This window comes from Anopheles ziemanni, chromosome 2 (assembly GCF_943734765.1).
Source record: "Anopheles ziemanni chromosome 2, idAnoZiCoDA_A2_x.2, whole genome shotgun sequence".
Classification (NCBI taxonomy): Eukaryota; Metazoa; Arthropoda; class Insecta; order Diptera; family Culicidae; genus Anopheles; species Anopheles ziemanni.
This window is the reverse complement of record NC_080705.1, coordinates 62,626,566-62,640,175: the sequence shown is the minus strand read 5'-3', so window position 1 is coordinate 62,640,175 and position 13,610 is coordinate 62,626,566. Positions and strand designations below refer to the sequence as shown.

The window sequence follows — 13,610 nt, the reverse complement described above, 5'->3', positions numbered from 1 at the left end:
ATGGAGGTGATGGAAGAAGGAAATCTAATGGACAGGATTCCCATCCTGCTCCAGAGGGATCTTCAATATTATGAGGTATAACTCGCACGAGGACCTCCATTGATGTTGCATAAGTTTGAAAAGAATAATGCTTTTGTAATCTATTATTTACAAAGGCCAATCAAAAAGTGCTGCAAGAAAATATCTGCCCAGCAGTGGTTGGCGGTAAGCTGGATTTCCCTCGATCGGCTTCGTTCGCGTCGGTGAAAATCGTTGTTTGGTAAGTAGGGTGATTGAAGAGAACCGGAACTAATCTGGAGTGACTCCATTCGTTCATCGTTCCCGACACAGGTTAGAGGACGAATATTATGCGGCGTATCGGAAAAACTCGGGCCTACTGCACTTGGCCGACGCGCTGCAGGATCAGCAGGGCAAGGAAGGGGAGGAGGCAGCCGGATGTGGCGGTATCGTGAAATCTTCCGACCCGGAAAAGTTTGTCATACTCGTTTCCAAGTCGGTGGATAATTTGCTAGGTAAATTTGAGAAAATGGTCGGAAGGATTAGTATGATGTCCTACCATCATGAATTTTTTTGCATGCAGAACACATCCACACGCTTTCGCAAGAGGCACTGGATCATGCCGATCTGACCGTGTTGACGGCGACGATCGGTGCTGCGGCGCTGGTGAAGAACGCCCTCTGTGTGTGGCTGAATTGTGTGACGAAAAACGTGTGCCCACCCAAGGGCGATGAGAAGGGCGGTTCGTTGAAGCTGAGCTACAAGCAGTACTCGGAGATGACGGAGGCGCTAGCGGAACGGTTGCTCGATCTGCATTGCCGCCTGCTGACGCTGTACATCATCCAGGACGCGGACTGTCTGCACTGGGAAAGCTCGCACCCGTTTTTCGAGTCCGAACGGGGTTCCTACACCATCCAGATGTGGTGGCTGTACATGCAGGGCACCAAGCAGGACTTGTGGAACTCGGTTCCGCCCACGATGGCACAGCGCGTGTTCGCCGGCATGCTCAACGAGACGCTCACCGTGTTGACCGTACGGTACACGCAGACCGTCCCAAGCCGGGCCCGGTCGATGCTGCTACTGGTCGACATCTCCAACGTATTGCTGTGCGTCGGCGAACTCCTGCCGGCCATCTGCGCCAACGGAGAATCGTTCGTGGGACTTAACCTGCCGAATCAGAGCAAGATCATCCGCGACATCCACGCCAAGTGTCAGGAACTGTTCTGCTGCCTGCTGCTGCGTGGCATTTCGCTCGGCAACTTGTACAAGATCACGAAAAAGGGCGTCCACGGTGGGATAGCGATGTTCAACCAGCGCCAGGGGTTGATCGTACCGTGGACCATTTTCGTGATGCCGAAGCTATTCCCGGCGAACCAGAACGCGCACTGGGCCGCCCGGTGCTCCGAGCTGCCGACCAGCACGGCACTGTCGCTCGAGCTGAAGGTGCTTCTGGCGGCTCCCCAGGCCAACTGGTGGCTGCTGCTGAAGGTGCTGCTGATGCGTGAGGCTCACCTATCGTCGCTGATCTTTCACCATCTGATCCGGAATCTGCCTTCGTGCGACAACTTTATCCCAAGCTCGAAACAGCCGTCCGTCAGCCGCGATTGTCTGTCGAAGAAGTGTGAAGGTTTCCTGTGCGGGTTGGAGTGCAACGACATTGTACAGTGGGCGTTGGAGCAGAATGGTATGTGTTGTGGACAGTTGTCCCATGAAAAATCTTTTCCATCGTTAACCCAATCCAATAACACATTCAAAACACCCACTCTCTTCTAGATCCCATCGGACAGTCCAACTATCAGGTTCTCATGGGGCTGACGTACATCGTCATCATGGCGGGGAAAACGTCCGACATCAATAAAACTCTCATCTCGGCGCTGGAAAAGAGCAAGATGAACGACTGGGCGTCGTGTTTGGATCGGCGCCAGGTATGGAACCAGAAGCGTCCACCGTGGCTAGAGGCGATTCTTCATCTGATCTACCCGATCCTTGGACCGATCGTGCATATGCTCGTATCGGCCGTACAAACCACGGCCAGCATGTACCAGGCCATGTCACTCTCGCTATCCTGCTTCTCGGAGATGTGGGACTGTATACCGGATTGTTTGTATACCGTCACCAACTGCCTGTCGGAGATTCTGCCAGCCGAGATCCGGCCACTAGGTGATTCGGTGCTCATACAACTCCTCTACATCGCTCTCTACTCCAAGTTGCTGGAAGTGGCTGAAACGGAGGCTGAAGCGGAAGCCAAAGATCACCAACCGGCGGGTGCGGCTGGAGGGGCGGTTTCTTCCGCGGCCGGTGCAGGAGGAACCACTCAGGCCTCCTCCGAAGATCGACCGAAAGCCCCGCCAGTCGTTTCGACACTCAACATGAAACCCAAATCGGTCATCTGCCAGACGTTGGCCGAAGCGATTTGCTTCATCGACGAGGACAACAAGCACACCGAACAGATCAACTCGCTGATCAGTCAGGCACGGGAAAGCCAGCGCTCGATGGGCCTGCTGGCGAACGAGATCGATGACGCGGTCGGGTTCAACAGCTTCGCCAGCACGTCCCGGGTGGACGACGTGGAGGCGTTTCTGCGCCAAACAACGCCCAGCGTTCGCTCGGAGGAAGAGTTTGACGTCGAGAACGCGGAGTACATCGCCGAGATGCTGGTAAGCGACGTGCTGGTGACGAGCGTTGGCAAGCTGAGCATGAAGATGCTGTACCAGTACATCCGGAAGAACTTCGACTGGATCCTGCAACAGCTCGGCGTGAGCGACATCGAGCACAACCCGCTGCAGCCGTCGCCGGGTCAGAGCATTCGCGAGGAGCAGCAGACGCTGATCGATCTGATGTTTCACATCGGGCACCGGTCGTTCGATCAGCTACTCAGCGGTGGCCTGGACATCGACTACACCAAGTGGTTCCAGACACCGATGTCCATGAGCGTGGAGAAGGCCTGGCTACAGGTGTGTCAACGGTGGGAGTTTCAGGAGAATGCCAAGCTGTCCGTGCACGAGGCGGTCATGGTGTCGTTCATCACCTCGCAGCTAAAGCCGTAAGAAACGGACCCACATTGGTGCTGTGTAATGATAGAACATGAATTCATCATATATGTTTATGTGGGGTCAAACCACCATGAAGATGTAGTTCATTTTTATTCAAAATTGAGGAGCATTAGTTCTGCCCTTGCACCGAATTTTCCACCAACATTGAAAATTTGTTTAAGAAAATGTTAACCGTATAAAAAAACTAACAATTTTAAAAACATATTTTTTCATAGAATTACTCGCGTTGTTGTGGATTAACAACACTCGTAATGTGGCGCACATTTTCCTATTCATATCAGCAACGAAACGGTCCATTGGACGATGTCCTTAAATTAAAAGCTTTTGTGCCCCTAACCGAAAGAGTTATAAACAATGGATAACATTATACCAATAAATCTAGCATGGCACTTTATGGTATTATTTTCGGAACGAATTTAACTCAATACCGAGGATTGATTTTTACACATTTTTCTTACTTACGTTTATTTTCGTAACTTTCTCTCATAGTTTTGCGTTTCTTTCTCGCTTCTTGCGCCCCCAAAATTCTTTCCTTATCACGATAAGATGATCTTCTCCTACAGTGGACAGTGCGCGTGCAGTACTTAAGCCGTCGCGTTATCGTTTCCTTTAGTTAAAGCGATCTAAGTTTAGTTTTCACAGTACACCCTCATCCTGTCCGTGGTACGTGTGGGCGTCGATGTTAACCCGCCCAGCGAGTGTTGTCAGAAGTGTTTAAGGTTAACGAGCAACAACAATGATCTGGTAAGTGGTTGGACGAACGAAGTCGCATTAATAAATGATTTCACTTCTATCTGAACGCACTACATATACGTAAAACATCGAATCGATAATATAAAGCAGGGGTTTCCAAACTTTTTTTAACGCGGGCCGCATTGGGTGGAATAACCGTAGCGTTAGGTCACATTTTCCCAAGGAGGAGAGGGTCTCGCGGGCCGTAGTTTGAAGACCCCTGATATAAAGCATGGAAACAAACAAACGACATGCAGCAGCAAATCAGCCGGAAATTGAACGAGCGCGAATTAAATCTCTAAAAAGAAGGATAAAACAACGACAAAATGGTATATTACATTGGTTTTATAGCAAAAAAACAGAAAAGAAATACATGATCGCAACGCCACGCAAACTCGTCGTCATGACATTGACCAGGCCCCGGGAACCTGCGATAAGTAATCAGCATATTGACCAGCTGAGAGCCACTTTCCTAGCTTGCGATTGGTTTTTTCTTACACACTTTACTCATTCTTACCTTATAGAGACACATACACCCCATACACAAACACTCTCTAAATCATTCGTTCCAGATGCCGATTGCGTTGATCCTGCGCTACTCTGGCTGGTTTTTCATTCTTCGTTGCCGGTGTATCTGTTAACTTTACACATCAAGTTGTTGGAGCACGCGCCGTGTTGGCTCGAACCCACAACACACTAATTTACACACCGTACTCGCGCGTTCAATTTTAATGTGAGGGGAATAAAGGATTTTAGGGATACGAAAAAAAAATAATAATAACCGTGAAACGAAACATTCTACCGGTTCTGACCAACGACTGAGATCAGTGGTATCGCGTAGGAGACAAACACAACCTCTGGTCTTCTCTCGACCAACATAAATTTAGTTTCCTCTCTTTCTCGCTCATGGTCTGTCTGTCTGCAAGTCTACTGAACTACTCCAACGGTCCAGCAACGATAATGCGCGGAAAAAATCCACCGTTTTATCCTCTACAGTTGCTCTACAGACAAATCTTCTTGCGCTTGCTGACGCCACCGTCGCCGGCACCACCATGCACATCATCATTGTTATCATCACTACCACCACCAGCGCCGCCGGCGGTCGGTGGCGATCAGTCGTCAACCTTCTTAGGCGAAGCGTCCAGGTATATTTTGAGTGCCCGCTCCTTCCGGGGCGAATACGTCGAACCGGTCCGGGTGGTGTCCTTCTTCGCCAACTCCTTGCGCTCGTCGGCCGTCAGCTCCTTTAATGGTTCCGTACGATCACTGCGCGAAAGAGCAATAGGGGTTCAGGGAATATAACCAAAAAGTATCAAAATCCATCCCAGAAAAAAAACAGAACCAGCCTTCTTACCGATAGTAAAGCAGGGTGCCGTGGATGAACAGCACACTGTCGTCCACGGCGTAGTGCGGCTTCGATATCCAGTTCAAGCCGTGAATGTTCAGCACATTGTCACACTGGAGCGACGAATGCTGTATTCTCACGTACTCAACGTTCTCCACTGGGATGCCGCTGATTTGAGATAGTCGTTCTTTCAACTCGAGTTCCTCTGCGCGTAACATACACATGAAAAATAGAATACAAATATGTACTCGTTAATTCCAATAAGGGAGAAAAGGCATCCGGCGCCATGTTTAACTCGATAACTACTTAAAATAAACTCACTCTTTGTTCAGTGAGTAAAGGTATTAGATATATTACATCTACTCACCAGTATGAAGGATTTCCTGGAAATTTCCTAGCTTCCTTTCCGACGGAAGCCATCTTCTTAGCAGCAACACTGCATCATTCACGTCATTCGGTGTGACACGCTCGAGATCTTCAACCTCTTGCAGGAATACCTTATTTCAGCCAATAAAAAGTGGAGAAGCAAATGGTTTAACACCGGATTACCCAAACCGGCGGCGACAACCGAATTGTAACGACACTTACCTCTACCTGTTGCGTCAGGGTGACATCCTTACCGATCCGTTCATCGTCCTTGTAGACGGCGGCCGGATATTTGATGCCCTTTCGGCGCAACCGGCAGTTGTTCATGTGCAGGTGACTGTACTTGTGGTTTTCGCCGTGCGTAGAGGCCAGGTGCGCCAGAATGTTGGCCTTGACCTGCCCGAACGTCTGGCCGTTCTTGACCACCATCGTGCACAGGAAGGGCAGCTTGTCCATCTCCTCCGTCATCTCGTTGACGTTTACGTAGCTCACGTTCAATTTGTACTCTCCCTTGCGCAGCTGGCGGCCCAGCTCGATGGCAAGCCGTTCACCATCCCTGTTAAGGTGAAGAATGGAATACATTGAAAGATGAATTAGGATCAAATAAAGAATACATCAGGGCTATCACGAAAACTTACTTGTACTCAAATTCATTCAGCAGATTAGCGGTATCGTTGTTCTGGTGATAGAGATTGCCTGCCGAGAAAACTTTAAAGTATTCCATCGATATCTGCAGGACTGACTGGAGCCGGTACTTTAGGTACGCCTGGCTGGATCGTTTATCGATGAGGACCTGCGGGAAAGGTGAAAGTGTGAAGTATTAAGAAAAGTTTACACGATCCGCAAATGCAAACACGAAAGCAAAGGTTAGAAGCTTTTAGAACATTCTATTACGTGTGATATTTCCATCTGTTAAAATTTTATTTTTGACGGCCATTTTAGTTCACACAATACGATTTGATATACAATACGGGAAATTCCTATGAACGCCAATGACATCAAATTGGCCAGCCTTTGCAGCATGGCCAAGCACATCTTACGCTATTCTTCTCTGATCCTCACATGGAGCTCTCGAACCGGTCCGAACTTAATCTCCGGTGTATAATCGTGCAATCAGGATGCCCTAAAGATTCTATATGGAATTTAGGTTAGGACTTCGTGCTGGACAATCCGACAGAGTAAAATTATGCTCCTAAAACTCTTGTTCCATTGCCTTGCTAAGGTGAATCCCGATGTCCTTTTTAATAAGATTACGCGCCTGGATCCTTGCAAGCGAGCCATCGGAATATTAATTTCCAAACGAAATAACAGACTTTCGGATTGGTCATCGCTTGTTCTTGTTCTACATTCTATAGAGTATTTTTAGTAAATCCTGATCAGACAAGCAGTTGTTGTAGAAACAATAATCTTTTCATTTTAAAATGGCTACTGTATCAATAATGAAAATCTCAAATTAATCTAAACTTTTTTAGAACAGTAGGTTTAGAATTTAAAAAAAGGGTTAAGTTTATAGGAATTTCGCGCACTGTAGTGTATATTAACGTAGAATTTACATTTCTTTTCTTGAGCTCACCTGAATATGCTTATCGTTGTCACCACTGCTGGTGCTGCGTGTGCAATCGTCCGCAGAGGTACCGTTTCCGTTGGTAGATGTACCATTAGTCGATTCCGTGCTGCTTCCGGTGCCTAAGTGTGTCACCTTGAAGTAGTACTCTTGCGTTTTGCATTCTTGCAGGTTTTGCAAAATTTTCGCATCTTCGTCCTCGCCGTCCTCATCGACGTCCCAGTCATCATCGTGGCTGTATTTGAAACCGTTGGTTTTGGTGGTCGGAGTGACGCTGCCGCCATTGGTACCGTTTCTGGCGGTGTCACCATTCACTAATCCGGCCCCTGAAGTACCATTGGCCAAATGCAATCCTCCTCCGTTCAGCTTGATGTGCCCGAAGTCATCCTCGACTAGGGTACGGTCGTTATCACTCAGACTACTGTCCTCACTGTTACTGTCACCAGCGGTCGCCGTGGCGTTGCTATTGGCTGCGGAGCTCACGTCGGTGCCGACCAAGCTGGCTAACGTTTCTTTGGATAGGCGGGGAATGGCCAAACTTTCGAGGGTTTCTACAAACAAAATGTGACGAGGAAACTGAGCGTTTAGTACGCGAAATAAATATCATCCACTTCCACTACTACCTTGCTCCAGATTGGGCAGCACGATGTATAAAGCTACCAGATGGTCCAACCGCTGGATGAAGTGCAGAAACCGTTGGCTGTACTGATCGGCGTCGTCCGCTATCGTTTGGGTCGGCGGTGGTACTACCACCATCACGAACACCTTGCAGTAATCGATGAAATGCTCGTCCGCTAGGGTCGCCTCCTCGTTCGCTAGCAGCTTCGGAGAGTTCTTGTGCACGGTCATGCCAACCAGCAACGACTTGGGGCTCTGTTTCAGCTTCCGCGCAATAACGGCTTTGTATTCCGCAACGGTTTGCGTCAGGTTGGCACGGATCGAGAGTGGGCCTTCCACATCGCGGCTATTGGGGTCGACTTTGTACACCTATCGGGAAAGAGAAACCACACGATTGGTCATGAGCTTGGACAGCATGGTTGAAATTAGAGCAAAGAGGTGTCAACATTACCTTCGTCATCACACCCTGAGGTAGATATTTCTCGAAGGTTTCTCCTTCCTCTCGTACTTCCAGCAGTAGACCGTCGCAACGCTTCAGCTGTGACATAACTTCGTTTATCTGCAATTCATAATAAAATGGGGAATGAATTTAGCTTGGGCTAGGACAAAAATGTAGACCACGTTGAAGAAAATCCTCTGCTCTATTCAAAGTGTTTTGTTGTATGGGAAAATTGGTTCGTGAAATTTTGGACAACATGTTGAAGAAAAACAACTTTTCTATTCAATGTGTCTTCCCGGTTGACAGAAATTTAAATTTATTTAATTGCTTTAATTTAAATATCATGTAGTTCCAGCAAGAGTCCCAGCAATCTGCCATAGATAAACTTGCTGTAACTACATGATAGCTGCTAAAACTTTGAATTTTTGTCAACCGGGTTGTTTACTTTGTTTATAAGAAAACCGTTAACACATCCCATATTAATGAATGAAAAGAATCCGTGCAGCCGACTATCTTGAAGAAACACACCAGTTTTGACGATTGGGCTGTCCAAGTAGGCACAGGACTGTCAGCACTACTTTATTTTAACTTTTAAGCGAGAATGGCCTACAAAGGAAATGTGTAGTTGAAGCTGAATGACTGTGCGGATACTTTCTTGTCTGACAATACGACACCAAAATATTATTATCTTCAAAATATTATGTACTCTAAGAGATTTTGGTAATCTTCAATTTATTTAAATTGTAATTTGAAAAACCAAAATCCGAAAAAAAACTCCATCTAATCCGTATTGCAAGAGAATCAAATACCTGGTAATAAATTATCAAACTACGATTATCCACTGACGTACCGTTTTATCTTCATAGTCCTCAAAGCTGCGCTCGATGTTCAGATTTTTGCTATCGTATCCGACCAATCGACAGCGCTCGACGGGCACTACGCCCTTTAGGTGATGCATCCGAAGCGCCTCTTGAACAGTCTCCGCCAGGGTCGAGTTGTTAAACAGGGCCATCCGCTGGGTCTTGACGATGCGGGTGTGCGGATTTTCGTACGCCACCTTCAGGCGCGTCATCTCCAAGTTATCGCGACTGGGGTTGCCTTCATGATCGCGTATCTTCGCTACCAGGCGCTGAAAAACGGATATGGTGCGATTAAGAGAGAAGCTGTGGAATCCGGCCAAAAGTGTTGTCAAACGAATAAGCAAACCAACTAAAAATACCTTTATATGGTCCGGAAACTGTTCCTCCGAAATGGGTTGGGCATTCTTTTCACCATCGATCTGACGGTACATCAGCATGTAAGCGTTGGTGCTCGATGTGTAAGCACCGGTGTAGCTCGTTTTGTATGACCCACCACCGAATGATTTGTGTATATCCTCCTGGGTGATCTGTGTAGGTTATTTAACCGAAAACAAAATGGTGTTATTCTCACATCAATTCCTTTTGCTGATGAGGAGTCTTACCGGTTGGACGGTTTGATCGTTGAACGAGTACCAGCGACTGCTCTTGAAGTCTTTGATGTACGCGTAGTAATGACCACCGGATGCGCTGCCCGAGTGAATCATGATCGCAAACAGCTCGTACTTGTATGGACCGGGTGCGTTGAAGCTGTTGTTCAGCGGGGACGATTTGCTGTTACCATTGGAGCTTAACTCCATGTCGATACCTTCGTCATCGTCCTAAAAATTGTATAAATAAAAACGAAACGACTATTTAGCCACAAGAAATACCACTAATGAACTCATCCCTAGACTCATGTCCTACCTGCACCATAAACTGATCGTTCGGTGTCGTCGTTGTCGATGAGACGGACGTACCACCGTTCTGGAACGAATCTTCCTCCAGTGCTGATCCGCTGTCCGTGGTACTGCACTCGTCGGACTTCATGAAATTTTCTGCCGTCTCCATCATCATTGGACCAGTACCGTTACCGTTGCTAGTGGCCGCCGCTTCGGCGGCTGCAGCCGCAGCCGCGATGGTGCTGGTGGTCAACTTGAAGTCCGACGAGTCGGACGAGGCATTCACGAAATGGTTTAGGTTCAACAGCTCGGGGAAGGTGACTCTGGAGATGGAAAAGTAAAAAGATGAAAGGTTTACAAAATAATCATAAATCAATCTGCAACGGCTCAAAAGAATGTTGTTCCCAAATTGCAGTGCTCAATTAAAAGGATAAACAAAGATATTAAACCGGCCATTCTCTATGTTCTGGTATTTTTGAAAATAATCGTTTGGAACTTTTATATACATACGGAATCGATTTCTTACTTGTCATTCAGCTTGATGCGATGAAATGATTGGTAGTCAAAGTCGAAACGCTTCAGATGCAGTGTCAGGATGTACGGGAACTTGGTAAACTTGAGCCCCTTGTGGGCGTCACACTTTTTGTTGCACTTGTCGCAGAAGTACTGGTTGGTGTCGTTCAGTATCTCCGGCTTCACGAAGCCCTGCAGCGCTTCTTCGACGCACTCGTTCGCCACCGTACTGCCGAAGGGTCGCACCGGCAGCGGGATGTCCAGGAACTTGTCCTCGCGCTGCTTCTCGGTGTTGCACTCCAGGCACTTGACGTAGTCGATCATGCGCCCCTCGTACAGCCGGTTGATCAGGTCCGCCTGTTTGGTGTTCCGGAACTTGTGCTCGAGCGCGTCGAACATCACGCGGCACAGCTCCTGGATGTCGTGCTGCTGCCAGCCCTCGGCCGAGTCCCAGCCGAAGCTGCGCGTCAGATCGGTCGTTTCGACCGCCGACTTCGGTGACGTCTGCAGGTTGACGAACAGCCGCTGCAGCTGGTACGGGATCGATTTGTTCTCGTTCTCCCCATCGAACTCCCAGTTGTACAGCGCGTTGCGGAACTCGGGCGTCATGTAGAGTGCCTGCAGCAGACTGTTCAGGTAGCAGGTCATCGCCTGGTTCACCAAACCACGGTAGTTGTGGTGCGTGTCGCCCCCACCACCGCCCAGACGATGATGAAAACCATTCGTGCTGATGATGCTTCCGCCGCTCATGTTGCCACCGATGTAGCTCGTGGGCGTCGGATTGGTGTAACGCTGGCTGCTGGTGTCCGCCTCTGCGCTGATCTTCGTCTCGTTCTCCATATTAACCTTGCGCAAGGGTATGTTGCGCGGCGTCCGATCGCTCGAGGGCGTGTCGAACGGAGACGACGGTAGGGCGGGCGGATTGGGCACATTGTAGTTACCGGGCTCGACCGGACTGGCCGACGCACCGAGCGCTAGATCATCGTCGGAAGACATGTCTTCTAGTGGATCCTGGGGAAAGCGGAAAAAACATAATTAGAGCGTGAGGAGAGCCGTTCGTGTTTTATTACAAATCACTTACCAAAAACTGTAAATCACTGACACGTGGTTTGATGATTAGTGAGTTGGGAATATCGAACCTTATGCCCACATCGGAAAGCTTCTCCTCCTGTTTGTCTTGCAGGGAAACCTAAGCAAAACATCAAAGAAAAAAAAAGAAACCATACAAACATATGTCAGCTTTAAATGGAGAGTTCTTTTTTCTATCAGAAAGAGCAATCATTTAATTCTAAAAGTTTTGTATCATGGCCGTCAAGACGTAGTTGTTTGTTTGCGGATAAAAAAAACGTTAGTTGATTAAGATCATTTTTTGATCTTCAAAGCCGCAGGCAGTAGAGAGCAAAACATATCTATCCAATCTACGGGGAGATTCTTTTCTGATTCTTTTGAACGTTTCGGTCGCGAACGAGAAGAATTATTGTCATGGCCCATAAATCATATGAGAAGCGCGCAGCAAGAGCAAACATACCAAAGATATCACATTCCTTTCCGCACACCAAAAATAACTTTTCTTCACTGTTAATGGTTTTGGCGTCAACACTCTCTGTCGAACACTTGTGTTCGTGTTGTTTAGAAAAGTATCGCTAGAAGATGCTGATTTGATTTTCAGTTGCATTGTAGATACATAATTTTTCATTTTCACTAAACTATAAACATATTTTTGAAAGGAAACGGCTTCAAATTGGAAAAAAAATCATAAGGCGTCTTGCTACGCCAAACGGTGATCGGCAGGTAGCTGATCAGCAACGTTCTATGAAACGATGAAGTATGAATCAAACAAGTAAATATCAAGCAGAATAGCAATTATGATAGGCAGCATATGCAGCAGCATCAGATGCGCTCAATGAATGCCACACCTCCGAGAAAAGTTTCTACCAACCGATCGCAGGCAAGTCGAAGATGGGTTGAATATATAAACGCCACGCTTGGGCGCGTGCAATAGCGATTAAATGTTATGAGATAATTAGAAAAACATTTCGCAAAACCAAACAGGGAAGAGGTTCGATGGCTTTTCGTGGCGATTCCAAGCCTAGTGTAATCCGGCGTATGTGTGTGTGTGTCAGCGACCCGGCGTAGAAATACTACACATTCTTATACTCCTATCAGCGCTCCTGATAATGGCATGCACATGAGGCAACATAATTCTCAAGAAATTAATAAGAATAAACCAAAGATGTTCGGCTCAAATGTATGCTGCTAATATTCGGCTCAAATGTATGAGCATCTTTTGGGCAGCCAACAAAAAACCATCATCATATTGGAAAGGGAACTTTTCGTGATCTTGGCATTGGAAGCGCCGAGGTCTCGTTAGAATTTGCTTATGCAACCGACGGTTATTTTCGAGATAAGAATGAGGATTAGAAAAAGATTATTGTGGGAAAGTGTTACGGTTCGATGAATATGAAAATGGAGTGATTTCATTTGCTGATGCTGCGCTAGTTTGTTGATGGTTCACTTAGTGCAATATTATGGTTACGCTGCCATTGCCTCAATGTAGTGGGTGGTGATTCACGTGCCCGATTGATTCATGGTTTAGCTAGATTTTTGTTGTTGTCCTTTTATTCTAAGGGCGATATTAGAATGCCTTGGTGCATATTTGCTTCGTATGCCTAACACAGTTTCTTTCTTTTGTGGTTTTTTTTCAATGACCATCCGCGACCAATGGCCAAACAAGGCTCTTCCAAATTTCTCTACCTAAGCGAAGCAACATCCCACCGCGGATTCACTACTTACCAAATCGTTCGTCAATGGATCGACCAGGCTTAGGTCAAAGTCGGTGTGTGACGATTGCAGTTTGGCATATTCGTACAGCCTGGCAACGGTGTGATGCCGGCGGACTGTCACGGAGAAGCGCTTCTGTTCTGCGTCTGGCCGGGAGTCGTTGATTACGCAGCGCGTTTCGTTGTCCTCCGCGCATACCATGTTATTTTGAGTGTGTCTGAGATGAGGCGGAATTCGGGTGACGAAGTACGGCGCGTGTTTGTTGTATTTTTGTGCAGTCATCAGTGGAGCATTTCGCGATGTTACCAACCGGCAAGGAATCGCCCGTTTTTTTATGCGGGAAGGAATTGCGCCCGAAGGGAGAACCATGTGAAAAGAGAGAAGGAAAAATTGAATTAGTTAGTGTATTATAATGCATGATTTTTGAAGAGTGGATTTGCTATTCAGAGCACAACTACACCGCG

The 13,610-nt window shown here is 47.3% G+C and overlaps 2 protein-coding genes across 2 annotated transcripts; one reads left to right on the top strand and one right to left on the bottom strand.

Annotated features, from left to right (window-relative positions):
• Positions 1-3,044, top strand: LOC131281901 (uncharacterized). Its single transcript, XM_058311265.1, has 6 exons — positions 1-75; positions 156-259; positions 331-512; positions 581-1,681; positions 1,771-2,279; positions 2,316-3,044. The coding sequence occupies exons 1-6, from the start codon at positions 1-3 to the stop codon at positions 3,042-3,044; spliced, it is 2,700 nt and encodes an 899-aa protein (XP_058167248.1).
• Positions 3,045-4,715: 1,671 nt separating this feature from the next.
• On the bottom strand, positions 4,716-13,347 carry LOC131282324 (ubiquitin carboxyl-terminal hydrolase 47). Its single transcript, XM_058311752.1, has 15 exons — positions 13,159-13,347; positions 11,447-11,554; positions 10,379-11,376; positions 9,878-10,175; positions 9,577-9,792; positions 9,334-9,501; positions 8,965-9,243; positions 8,127-8,234; positions 7,681-8,044; positions 7,067-7,608; positions 6,132-6,286; positions 5,716-6,049; positions 5,495-5,624; positions 5,137-5,332; positions 4,716-5,048 (listed from the first exon to the last, which is right to left on the bottom strand). The coding sequence occupies exons 1-15, from the start codon at positions 13,345-13,347 to the stop codon at positions 4,895-4,897; spliced, it is 4,239 nt and encodes a 1,412-aa protein (XP_058167735.1). The 3' UTR covers positions 4,716-4,894.
• Between the last annotated feature and the right edge of the window lie 263 nt (positions 13,348-13,610).